The following is a 13,604-nucleotide window of genomic DNA, read 5'->3' as shown; positions in this document are numbered from 1 at the left end:
ATAATTATTAAGCAGTGTGATGTGATTCTTATTCATACGCGGTTAAAAAGCTATAGAAGCCTATTTTTTCATTAAAAAAAAGGCTCGTACGAAACTCTGTAGAAAACGGAGATAGCAGAATTTGATCAAAGATCGAGACCGAACTCGACTCCAATATTATTATTGAGATACCGAGAACTCGTGAACGTTAACCGTTGAATTGAAAAATAACCCGTAAAGAATCCGCATCGATGTTATGTACGACTACATTGCATGCATTATGCGATATACACACTGCAATTTCTCAGATTAACAACGCCTGCCACATGGCAACACTGCATGAAGTTCCTGATCATATTAAAATATAAGAATCATCGGAGAATGTGGCATTTTAAAGATAATTTTTTTATTCGATTTTTTGAAAAATACCTACGAACTAATTGAACCAGTGTCGCGAATAAGGACTGATTAATAATTTTTGTGGGCTGTTTCATCGGGGATATAAATTCATTCTCGTAACATTATTAAAACGGATGTAATTTCGAGAGATTTTGAAAATATCGATGGTTTTTTTGCAGAGTATACGTTTTTGTCGCTGGTTGTGCTGAATGAACGATTAACGAGGATGTCCATAATGTTGAGACTTAACGAACAAGAGGAAGTGGTTACCACTCCGTTGGAAAGCCGATCGTCGTCGCACGAATCTTTACCCGAAACGTATTGCTCGTTGTCTGGAATGTCTTCTGGGAAATGTGCTGCCGGATGTACGACTTTAAATGGATCGATTTTCGTGTGTGGTAAGTTGAAAATGAGACCACAGGTAGAAGAATTGGAGAAGTTTTAGATAGTTGGGGGTCTTCTTAGAGGTAGATTTATTTCTCTGATTTTGAGTTGTTTGGAATTTTTAAAATTTCTTACGAGGGAACCTCTTGAGGTGTCACACTCCGATTTGAACGGGGCCACGATTTTTGGAAAGAGCAATCAAATTTTCAGCTGCCCAAGTTCATTTTTCGATTTTTGGCGAATTTTTGAAAATTCAAAATTGACTGTTTTTGGCGATTTATGCTCTTTTTCTAAAAGTACGTATTTGATCAATAAAAATGGTCAAAATAAGTCCCAAAACTAATATTAATTACCCAAATCCAAATTTCACCGTTTCCAGCCATTCTGGAGCCTCCAGTGCGATTTTTCAATTTCTCCAGAATTTTTATTTTGCTCCAGAAGGCGTGAATATGAAGTTGGGCAGCTAAAAATCGAGTTGTATATTACACTCGATTTGTTTAACGAGTTTATCTACATTTGAGCCGATTTTGAGAGTGACACCACAAAAATTGCTTTTTGACCAGCTTTTTTCAAAATTAAAAAATCCAAAAAATCGAAAGTTTCCCGTTTGTGTGGAAATTTTTGAAATCACGCGAATCGCTGTATTTTGTCCGTAACTAACCCCCCAAATCAAAATTTTACAATTTCCAGCCATTCTGGAGCCTCCAGCGCGATTTTTCAATTTCTCCAGAATTTTGAATTTGCTCCAGAAGGCGTGAATATGCAGTTGGGCAGCTAAAAATCGAGTTGTGTATTATACTCGACCTGTTTAACGAGTTTATCCACATTTGAGCCGATTTTGGTTGTGACACCTCAATAGTGGTTTTTTGACCAGCTTTTTTCAAAATTAAAAAATCAAAAGATAACCGTTTGTGAGGAAATTTTTGAAATTTGCGCGAATCGCTGTATTTCTTCAAGAACTAACCCCCGGAGCGCAAATTCTACCATTTCCAGACGTTTTTAGAGCGAGAGTGACACCTCAAAAAAACCACTCTCGAGCTGTCACTCTCACAATTGGCTCAAATGTGGATAAACTCGTTAAACAGGTCGAGTGTAATATACAACTCGATTTTAGCTGCCTAACTTCATATTCACGCCTTCTGGAGCAAATTCAGAATTCTGGAGAAATTGAAAATCGCACTGGAGGCTCCAGAATGGCTGGAAATTGTGAAATTTTGATTTGGGAGGGTTAATTACGGACAAAATACAGCGATTCGCGCAAATTTCAAAAATTTCCTCACAAACTGTTATCTTTTGATTTTTTGGATTTTTTAATTTTGAAAAAAGCTGGTCAAAAAACCACTCTTGAGGTGTCTTTCCCGAAATCGGCTCAAATGTAGATAAACTCGTTAAACAGGTCGAGTGTAATACACAACTCGATTTTTAGCTGCTCAACTTCATATTCACGCCTTCTGGAGCAAATTCAAAATTCTGGAAAAATTTTAAAAATCGCGCTGGAGGCTCCAGAATGGCTGGAAATGGTGAATTTGGATTTGGGTAATTAATATTACTTTTGGAACTTATTTTGACCATTTTTATTGATCCAAGTATGTACTTTTTTAAAAAAAACATAAATCGCCAAAAACAGTCAATTTTGAATTTTCAAAAATTCGCCAAAAATCGAAAAATGAACTTGGGCAGCTGAAAATTTGGTTTTGGGGGTTTTAGACTATGCTCTTTCCAAAAATCGCGGTCCTGTTCAAATCGGAGTGAGACACCTCAGGAGGTTCCGTTGTTAGTTCTGATTTTCACGATTTTTCAAGTTGCTGGAAAATTTGAAAAACTGTTCCTCCAATTGGTGTCTAATAATTCGTGCAAGTCCTACATTGATTGAATTGGCATCGGAAAAGCTCAAATTTTACTCAAAAACCAGAAATTTTCCTTGAAAATTTGTTTGATTTTTTTTTTGTAAAACAAAGAGCTGGAAGTAAAATTTGTGAAATGGGAGAAAGTGAAATTTAAAAACTGATTTCAAATATTCAGAACCTTTTTTTTGGAAAGAAGGAATGGGGAGAGGATTTAAAAAATATTCCCAAATCTGAAGAATGCATTTTTTGGAAATTGGGGGGAGGGTAGTAATCTATTGAGGGAGGTATCCCAACTGACAAAATTTTTTTTGAACCAAATAAAGTCGATCAATTCGAAAGATGGCGTGAAATACATCACAACATCACCAGTCAAAATTTCTGATACTCAAGGGCATTTTTAAAATTTGGTGAATTTTTAAAAATCTTTGGTTTAAAAAAAAATCAAAATTTTTGAAAATTTACCTAAAAATCTGAAATTTGGCGTGTACCTTGTTTTGGGCTCTGCAAGTCGATTGGCGACGGTTTTGAACTATTTTGAGCAGCTCTGGAACCTCCAGCAGATTTTTTCAAGTTGAAATTTCTACAAAATACCCAATGAAGTTGAAAACGTAAAATTCAGTTCGAAGATGGTTTCAAGCTGTTCTGGAACCTCCTGCTATATTTTGGAAACTCCAAATTTTTAAATACAGCCATAAATACTGTCCAAATCAACTTCAATCGAAAATTATAAAAATTCACTGTACGTGTAACATTGACAAAAAATTCTGAAATTCAGTTTATTTCATATTTTCGTCATTATGAGTCGACTAGAGATGGTTTTAAGCCGTTTCAAATCTTCCAGTAATTTTTTTAAAAATTCCAGTTTTCCAAAAAAATGCCATTAATTTGTCAAAATGGTCTTCAGCGTCTATCAAAACACGCTGAAATTTTTTTAAAAAGTCCATAAAATGAAAAAAAAATGGAAAATTTGTTCAAAAAATTATAAAAATGAAAAAACTGAAATACCTAATTTTTTGCTCCTGTAAAAAATGGCAACCCTGTTCGATTTCCTCGCATTTTTAAGTTATTAATTTTTTTTGGAGGGGGGGGGGGTATTTTCACGCGGTAAAAATGTGAAAAATCGGTCATGAAAAAGTCATGATTTTTTTATCCGGGAGTTTTGTTAGACACCCTGAAAAAGCATCACCTTTTTGCCAATAACAGCCAAAAACTCTTGCTTTTTGCCCTAAAATTTCGAGAAATTTTCATTTTCTTCCATAAGATTGCCAAGTATCACTTTTAGTGTATTTTAGCTTTCCAACTTCACAGGATGAAATCTCGTGGAAATTATTTTTAATGAATTTGTCAGCGAAATTTAATAATTCTCTCAAAATCACGTTTCACCGACTTCTATATACACGTCTAGTCTACCGGAGAACGTGCTCCAAAAATAACATCTGTATAATTAGACGTTTAATTATTGTGCATTTTTTATTCGTAGGTGGATACGACAGAGTGGAATGTATAAAATCTGTAGAAAAGTACAACGTGGAAGAAAACACGTGGGAGATGTTACCGGCCATGTTAGAGGCTCGAGGCCGATTCGGTATTTGTAAAGTAGACAATTGCATTTACGCCGTTGGAGGATGCAACGGTACGACCGAGTTGTCCACCGTAGAATGCTATAATCCCGAGAAGGAAAAATGGACTCCTATTTCTCCTCTTCCTACTGCTAAGTCTAACGCTGGTATGCCTATTTTTTCTACGTAAAAAGTCTCTTCTCTATGATAAATGGCATTTGTCTAATAACGTTGTTTTTTTTCTCAAGGAATTTGTACCTTGGATGGCAAAATATATTGTATAGGAGGCTGGAACGGTCAATTTGGCATCAAACAATGCGACGTTTACGATCCTAAGACCAATAAATGGAGTACAATCGCTCCCCTTCAGACAGGTACCATTTATTCGTTTGTTACTCGTGACTCGAAATTAAAAACCGTTTCGTCGAAACGATTAATGAAATTAATTTTTTTTTCTTGGCTGCTTAGGTCGTTACCAAGCCGGAGTTTGCGCTTATAATGGATTAGTGTACGCGGTAGGAGGCTGCAATAGTTGGAATTGTTTGAACACGGTTGAAGTATACGATCCGTTGACCGACACTTGGACTTACGCCAAGCCTCTGGTGACCGCCAGAAGAGGTTGCGGATTAATCGAATACAACGGTGAGTTTGGTTTGAGAGAGAGAGAAAAAAAAAGAAGAAGAAGCTAGAAAATTACAAGTGTTTAAACTATGGTATTATTTTGGCAGAGAAATTATTCGCTGTTGGAGGATGTGACGGTAGCAGTTCCCTAGATTCGGTTGAAGTATTCGATCCGGCCGTTGGCGAGTGGCGTTTAGGCCCTAGTATGACCATAGCCAGGAGTAATGTCGGCGTTGCTGTGCTAAACGAACGTCTATACGCTGTTGGCGGATTTTCAGGTAAATTTCGACTCGAATGAAATTCAAATTTCTACTTTGAAGTTGTTAACGATTTTTTTCCCCTTTTTGATTTTAGGTAAAAAGTTCTTAAATAGTATAGAATATTTGGACGAATCGATCAACAAGTGGACCAGTTTTATGCAAAGAAGTTGTCCACCGTCGTTAACGACGTCATTGTACGAAGACGATTCGCAAGGACCTTTTAAATAATTTTACACGAATATTTTCGTATTATTTGTTAAGTTCATTTCTTCTCTTTTTTTTATGTAATTTATGTAATTTTATACTGGGTGAGTCGGTTGAAATCTCAGCGTCTTCCAGGTGATGGGCGTGGAACGAATTTGGTCAAATTTAAGGTTTCGGAGGTCTCTGAAGTTTATTTAAAATGCGCATCATTTATTCGTGATTTTACTAATGAGCATAGTATGGAAATTAAAGGAGTTGTGGATTTTTTAAAAATCTGCAAATACTCTCTTCAATTTTTCACGAAGATTGCACAAAAAATCACGTTTTGTGAAATGAAGCATTTTTCCGATTTTCCAAATCTTCGAATTTCAAACCCCCTTGTACACAAGGTGTTTCAGATCACTCCATCACCACACAGAAGAAGATGAATACCAACTGACAAACCTAATAGGCAATTATGTTCTCCTGGGACCGAAATATTCATTCCGTATTTTGTATAGCGATCGAATATTTATTTTTTTTACGCCTCCGTTTGGGTAGAAATACACCAAGTTGAGAAAAAACTGAAAAAATCGTGAACACCGTCAAAAAAAAATAGAAAATTGTGATAAAGACAGAAAAACGAATCGCCTCGGTTGTGAAAAAGAAATGACGAAAAAAAAAAATAGGTGATTAAAAATCGTATGAATATTTTAAAAAATGATTTGCTACGGAGGATGGCACGATAGACTGAAAATTTCCCTCGATATGATAAGATCTCTCCTAAATACTAGTCAAATTCATTAACATTCGTTATTATGTAAGGTACTTTTCGGGTCGGTCAAGATGTAAATTTTTCGCCTAGTACGATTGTAATTATTTTTGACCAAAAAAAAATCAAATGTGGCGAAGTTTTTCTGTCTTATTGCCGGATAATTCCGTCGCCGCAATTTGAAGTAGCAATAAAATTATGTAATTTTTTCTATTCACCCCAAAGGTGCCTAAACCTTTTAGTTGATTTGTTATTTTTATATGTTTTATTTTACGTTATTTATTTCGAATTATTATTGATAAGATGTGGTTGAGGTTGAATTTCCAATTTTCCATGTGTTGGTAACGTTAACTAAAAGAATCTATCTTGATGCCCGGTGTAGAGCAGCGGAGAAAAAATTAGCATCGTCGGTTACCTTCCTTTTTTTTTTCCTTTTTTGTAAACAAGTTTTCCCGAATTTTTATCCCAATTTTAATGTATCGAATTATTCGAATACGAGAGACAGAGAAAGAGCGAGGAATATTTATTCAGCTTTGAGATCAGCTGATATGCATTTGTTTTATGTTTAATTTATTGTGTTTATTCCACTTGATAATATAACACTGTAAAAACTTCCTAGTATTTGTGTATTTTGTACGTGTTTTTCGATCAGTGTAATCGGGGATTTTATCTGTAAACTTACATTGTAGTATGTAAAGGCGCCCTAACGTTAGACGAGAATGTTTCGTAAACATGATTAGGTGCTAAGTGAAGGGAAATTTTCACTGAAACGTGAGAATTTCAGTTCGTGCGTCAGTACGGGAAGTGCATTTAATCGATAAACATGTTGTGTTGTGGGTTTTATTTGATTTTCTCTAAAGGTACCTAGTTTATCTTTGATAAAAGTGTTTACACGTACTTTCTTGTTTTTCTATTCGAGTATGGTTTGAATGATGTATTTTTAATCAACGGAAAGTTGATCAGAGTCAATCCTATGAAGTCTATTGAACCACGAAATCAAAATTGATGGCGTTTTTTTTAAATTCAGGGACGCAAGCCCCTTTTAGGGGGCTTTAATATTGGTTATTGGGCCAAACGAGTCACAGAATTGAGATCAGTGTTGTTGAAAACTTGCATTTTGATATTTAAATGGTATTTTATGAAATTTCGAAGGTTTTCACTTACGAGGTTCCTAGTAAAAAAATTTTGAAGTAGATGTAGAAAGATGACAGAAGATATGGAGGAATGAAGATATTTTTCCGTAATTTAAGAAAGCAATTCTATTGCTTCAAAAATCATTCATTTTTGCGCAAGCATCATACATATGAATAAATTACACATAAATAAAAGTATACGTTGAGTTAGAGCTTCCCATAAATGAATCGAAAATTGTATTCGACGCGAACAGAATTTTCATTCAACACTTCTCGTTCTGCCGCCTACATTCTCCGGATTATCAGGATTTATAAAGTTTCCCTGTTCATTCACAACCTCCAATGCTCTTCTCAATGCATCTGCCGATTTCGGATATCTTTTTTGAATGTTCTTAAGTGCTTCTTCTTCTTCGGCGGTGGGAAGTCTTCCTTCAATTAGAACTGAAACCGTGTGTAGTTCACGATTTAAATCATTATCTCACTCGACACACTGTCATGATTCAAGAGGTGAGAGCAAAGATTATTATGTTACCTGCATTTAAAACTAAATTTATCGAGATCATTCCAATTGTGAATAGGAACCAGCGCATATTTTGAAGATTTTAACAAACTCGACCTTTCAAGTGAATATAAATTAAAAATTTATGTAGGTATTCTATTTTGAACTAAAGTAAGCGAGTAATAATGAATAAATTTATTTTGAAAAATGATTACAGCAGGCAGATCATAAGTTCAATATACCATCACTAACAAATTTCTATTACAAAAATATTTGATTGATGATATTATGATAAGTAAGTAGGTTCAAGCGGTCATCTCAGAAATGTTTTAATTAAAAATTTCTTATTTACGAAGATATTTTCTCAATTGGTCGAGCAGATTTAATTGGAAAAATTCGAACCTCTTTGATTTTGTTCACATGTAAGCACATAGCACATATATTGTTGGTTTTGATTTTTGAGTTGAAACTCATCCAACATTTTTCTAAGGCCCTCTGGTATTCAGAGGAGGAAGCCACGATTCTTCAAAGTACCCATATTATATAAAAAAAAAACAAAAAAAAACACTTCCAATGAAATCATTCTCTACCAAACAAGGGAACCTCTCGAGGTGTCCGCCTCCGATTTGAACGGGACCGCAATTTTTGGAAAGAGCATGTTCTAAAACCCCAAATCCAAATTTTCAGCTACCCAAGTTCATTTTTCGATTTTTGGTGAATTTTTGAAAATCCAAAATTGACTATTTTGGTGATTTATGCTTTTTTTTTTAAAAAAAAGTACGTACTTGATCAATAAAAATGTTCAAAATAAGTCCTAAAACTGATATTAACCCACCAAATCAAAATTTCGCCATTTGCAGCCATTCTGGAGCCTCCAGCGCGATTTTTAAATTTCTCCAGAATTTTGAATTTGCTCCAGAATGGCTGGAAATGGCGAAATTTGGATTTGGTGGGTTAATGTCAGTTTTAGGACTTATTTTGAACATTTTTATTGATCAAGTACGTAATTTTTTTTTTAAAAAAAAAGCACAAATCACCAAAATAGTCAATTTTGGATTTTCAAAAATTCACCAAAAATCGAAAAATGAACTTGGGTAGCTGAAAATTTGGATTTGGGGGTTTTAGAACATGCTCTTTCCAAAAACCGCGGTCCCGTTCAAATCGGAGACGGACACCTCGAGAGGTTCCCTTGTAAGCCGCACTCCCTACTTGGTGCCTCGGGCTTGGAATTTGAAATCTACTACGGTTTCGAGGGTCCATACTGCGCATGCGCGAGCTGTTGATAAGCGGAATGAAATTCGATTTGGTAAGAAAAAAAAAAAAAAAAATACAAATTCGAGAAATTGACATTCCTAACCCCAATTCCAACCTACCCATCAAAATCAATCTTCCATTGAAACGCGAGTAATTTTTGAATTCATCGTTTCTGGTATTGCCTTGCGTACAATAATGTATATTTTTTTCAGAGTCATTGATTTTAATCCTAGAAAATCTATTGGACGAAGAAATCAAAATTGATTGCGAATTTTTACAATTCATGGCTGCAAGTCCCTTTTGATCTTTGGGTCAGACGAGTTACAGAATTGGGACCATTCAGTGTTTCCTGAAAACCTACGTTTTGATATTTAAATTGCATTTTATGAAATGTTGAAGGTCTTCACTTACGATGTTCCTAGTGAAAAATTCTCACTTATCGAGGTGGAATAATTTTCAAAGGTAGAAAGATGAAGAAATTGAAAAACAGTACTTGGATATGGAGGAATAAAGATATTTTTGCATAATTTGGAGATGCAATTATAAATTCTATTGCTTCAAAAATAATTTCTTTTAATTATAGGTAAAAATATGTACATACAAAATGTTGAATTAGTTTGTTTATGATATCTTGCCACAAATGAATCAAAAATTGTGCTGAATGTATCGAAAGCGCTGTTGCCTTTTTTTCATTCATTAACAACTTCTCCCTTACAGTTTTATCGATGCTTGAAGATGAGAAATGAGGGTGAAGGGGTATCTCGACTGAAATATGACATCGCTTAATAAATATATGTACATTTCTGTCCCTTGGTATTTTAAAATTAGAATAGAATTGGAAATGAAACGCTGCTTCCTCGCCAACGGAATTTTCATTCAACATTTCATGGTTTTTTGCCACTAGGTATTCAGCGGATTTACTCCATATTTATCGGTGGTTTTCCCATTGTCCAGTTCCCTCAATGCTTTTTTTAATGCTTGTTCCGTAGCTTCAAATTTCTTATCCGGTTCTTCGAAGCTGAAGAGTCTTTGACTTGAAACTGAAACTGTGGGTAGTAAACGATTTAAATCATAATTCTATACGTCATACTGCCATGATTCAAGAGGTGGAAGCAAAAATTATCATGTTACCTGCATTTAGAACCAAATTCATCGAAATCATTGCTATCAAGAATAGTAGCCCGCGCATATTTTGAAGATTTTAACATACACGACGTTTCTAAAAAGGTATGTATTCTACTTTTTAACTAAAATACGAGTAATAATGTATAAATTTTGGTTAAAAAAATCAATTACAACAGGCAGACCATAAGATCCATCCAATGGTATCACTGACATATTTCTATCACAAAAATATCCGATTGATAGTATAATGATAAGTAGGCACGTAGTGAATCAAGCAGCCATTTTCGAAATATTTTAATTAAAATTTTTTTGTTTACGAAGATATCTTCTTAATTGACCGAACAGATTAGAAAATTTTTAATCTCTTTGATTTTCTTCGCATGTAAGTAGAGTGCACCATTATTTATATGTACAAGGTGGAAAATTTTTCTTCGTTTTTTTCCACTCCCATCTCCTAAAGTTGTTATCTCGGGTGATAAAATCATGCCATGAAATTTTCAGCCCCCTCGGTGAAAAATAAATGGTGTCAGTGGGTGTCCCAATTTTACAAAATTATGAAAAAATCGAGATAAAATATATGAAATTGTAAACTTTATAGTTCTAAAAAACCTCAGCCAAATCGATCAGCCCCCTATTTCCACCTTGGACTAATCAGTGGATTAGAGGGGAGGAGAGAGCTCTTATTTATACTTAGGTAGTAGGTACTTGTTGGGCAATCGTGTTAGTAAATAAGTCGCGTTAGGAAGCTCCCCCCGCTCCCACCATTTCAAAAAAAGCTTCAAGCTTCTTTAGCTTATTTTTATTGTTATTAAATTTTTGTTTAATAATTGATTTTTAATAAAAATAAATCAAAAATTTTTGATTAAGTATAAGTAAATTTAATTTTAAAAATGAAAAAAAAACAACATTTTATTTGAATTCACATATATAATATTAATTTTTTTTCATTAGGTACAAGTACAATTTTTGATAACAAAAATTAAAATTTGATTAATTTTAGGTAAATAAAAATTTACAAAAAATGATTATTTTTTTCATTCTAATCCTTAGATTTGATCAATTTTCATTAGAAATATAGAAATACTGTGAAACACTTTTCATTCCTCTACAATGATGGAAAAGTGGAACTTTTCCCCTTCCTCAAGAACTGAAAAAAATGAATATTTTTACATTTTTTTCTTCTCAATTTTAATCCTTGGATTTGGTCGGTCTTCATCAGAAAAGTACTATGCCAGCCTTTTGAAAACTTGTAGAAAAATTACAATTTCTGACATTTTGACACCGGCTTTCTTTTTATTTTTCCAACTTTGGACTTTGAAGGTATCTATGTAAGTGACCAACATTGTTGGGGGACTGAGGAAAGATTTTTTTTTGAAAAAAGAAATGACACTGTTTTCAACTTTTCAATCAGTGTTTGTGTTCAAACCCAGGTTGGAACCAGTGTTTGAAACAGACACTGTTTTCAAGTAAAAAACCAGTGGTAGTGACAGACGCCATTTAAATCAGTGGTAGAGTTCAAACCCAAGTAAAAACCAGTGGTAGTGACAGACACCATATAAAACAGTGGATGTGTTCAAACCCAAGTAAAAACCAGTGGTAGATACATACAGACACCGCTTTAAATCAGTGGTAGTGTTCAAACCCAAGTAAAAACCAGTGGTAGTGACAGACACCATATAAAACAGTGGATGTGTTCAAACCCAAGTAAAAACCAGCGGTAGAGACAGACACCATTTAAATCAGTAGTAGTGTTCAAACCCAAGTAAAAAACCAGTGGTAGAGACTCACACCATTTAAATCAGTGGGTGTGTTCAACCCTAAGTGAAAAAACCAGTGGTAGTGACAGACGCCATTTAAATCAGTAGTAGAGTTCAAACCCAAGTAAAAACCAGTGGTAGCTGAGACTAACACCCTTTAAATCAGTAGTAGCGTTCAAACCCAAGTAAAAAACCAGTGGTAGAGATACACACCATTCAAATCAGTGGGTGTGTTCAAACCGGGTCAGGACCAGTGTTTGAAACTGACACTGTTTTTGAAGCAGTGTTTGAAAACAGACCTTGTTTTCAAACCAGTGTTTGAAAGAGACACTGTTTTCAAATCAGTGGTTTGAAACAGACACTGTTTTCAAACCAGTGGGAGTGTTCAAACCAAGAATAGCACCAGTGTATGAAACAGACACTATTTTCCAAACCCAGGTCAGCACCAGTGTTTGAAACGGACACTGTCTTCAAACCAGTGTTTGAAACAGACACTGTCTTGAAACCAGTGTTTGAAACAGACTCTGTCTTGAAACCAGTGTTTGAAACAGACCCTCTCTTGAAACCAGTGTTTGAAACAGACCCTGTCTTGAAACCAGTGTTGAAACAGACACTGTCTTCAAACCAGTGTTTGAAACAGACACTGTCTTCAATCCAGTGTTTGAAACAGACACTGTCTTCAAACCAGTGTTTGAAACAGACACTGTCTTCAAACCAGTGTTTGAAACAGATACTGTCTTCAAACCAGTGTTTGAAACAGACACTGTTTTCCAAATCCAGATCAGCACCAGAGTTTGAAACAGACCCTATTTTCAATCAGAGGGTGTGTACAAAAACAAACCCAGGTTAGCACCAGTGTTTGAAACAGACACTGTCTTCAAACCAGTGTTTGAAACAGACACTGTTTTCAATCAGTGTGTGTGTTCAAACCCAATTTAGGACCAGTGTTTGTGACAGACACTGGTTTTGATCAGTGTGTTTGTTCAAACCCGTTTGGAATAGACACTGACAAGAATTACATATCTGGAAGCATTCTGCTCAGAGATGAAAAATTTTCAAATACAAATAGGTATGTAATTTGTACCTACAGACATCAATTTTTCATTTTTTCAATTTTTGGGTTTCATACAAGGGAATCAACATCTTTTCTCAAACAAGTGGTCATAAAATGAAATAAAAATATCCTAAATAAATTTAAAAGTAGGTTAAGCTCTGCTCGGAAATGAAACATTTTCAAAAAATTTGTGCAGATATGAATAATTACTTATTTTTTTGTCGATTTTGTTGAACCTGAGGGGCTTATAGGGAGGCCGAGTGAAGGTTTTTCATGAAAAAGTGCTTATTCAGAAAGATTACGTCCTTAAATGAAAAATTTTCAAATAATTTCTACAGACATCAATTTTTCATATTTTTTTATTTTTTCCCATTTGAGGGTGGGCTTTATACAAGAGAGCCAACGTCATGTAAAGGCCCAACAAAGGTTTTTTCTTAAGAAGGGGGTTGTGGAACAATTCTAATACGGAAATGAGATATTTTGAAAAAAATTTCCCTGATTTTGATTTATTCTCATTTTTTGTGATTTTTTGCAACCTTGAGGAGCTCTTTACTAGGAGACCAATATGGTTTGAAGGGTCAGGGAAAGTTTTTTCTTGAAAAGGGGATTATTTAGAAAAATTCAGGTGCAGAAATAAAAAAATTTCATAAATTGAACTTTTTCCCCCCAATTTTTTGTTTTTTTTTTCAATCTAGGTTTTTTACAGAGGGAGGGGAGGGGGGGAGGTTGGAAGTGGAAAATAAATTCCAACTTCGCAAAATAAGGTACACCCTAGAAG

General features: G+C 34.6%; 1 protein-coding gene and 2 long non-coding RNA genes across 3 annotated transcripts in view; 1 reads left to right on the top strand and 2 right to left on the bottom strand.

The window, feature by feature from the left end:
- The window catches only part of LOC135835185 (influenza virus NS1A-binding protein-like), a 28,533-nt gene extending 21,915 nt beyond the window's left edge, over positions 1-6,618 (top strand). Inside the window, exons 8-13 of the mRNA XM_065349340.1 lie at positions 558-776; positions 4,090-4,335; positions 4,417-4,542; positions 4,637-4,810; positions 4,897-5,067; positions 5,144-6,618. Of these exons, the coding sequence (XP_065205412.1) occupies positions 558-776; positions 4,090-4,335; positions 4,417-4,542; positions 4,637-4,810; positions 4,897-5,067; positions 5,144-5,277 (1,070 nt within the window). The 3' untranslated portion in view covers positions 5,278-6,618. The remainder of the gene's footprint in view (positions 1-557; positions 777-4,089; positions 4,336-4,416; positions 4,543-4,636; positions 4,811-4,896; positions 5,068-5,143) is intronic.
- LOC135835189 (uncharacterized) lies at positions 6,379-8,563 on the bottom strand. The gene is made up of 2 exons (XR_010556835.1): positions 7,670-8,563; positions 6,379-7,578 (listed from the first exon to the last, which is right to left on the bottom strand). It is a non-coding gene; the product is annotated as an uncharacterized LOC135835189 (long non-coding RNA).
- Positions 8,564-9,446: 883 nt separating this feature from the next.
- LOC135835190 (uncharacterized) lies at positions 9,447-10,441 on the bottom strand. Its single transcript, XR_010556836.1, has 2 exons — positions 10,022-10,441; positions 9,447-9,936 (listed from the first exon to the last, which is right to left on the bottom strand). It is a non-coding gene; the product is annotated as an uncharacterized LOC135835190 (long non-coding RNA).
- Positions 10,442-13,604: the final 3,163 nt, after the last annotated feature.

This window comes from Planococcus citri, chromosome 2 (genome assembly GCF_950023065.1).
Source record: "Planococcus citri chromosome 2, ihPlaCitr1.1, whole genome shotgun sequence".
In the NCBI taxonomy this organism is placed as follows: Eukaryota; Metazoa; Arthropoda; class Insecta; order Hemiptera; family Pseudococcidae; genus Planococcus; species Planococcus citri.
The sequence above is the reverse complement of the archived record's forward strand: the minus strand, read 5'-3'. Positions and strand labels throughout refer to the sequence as shown.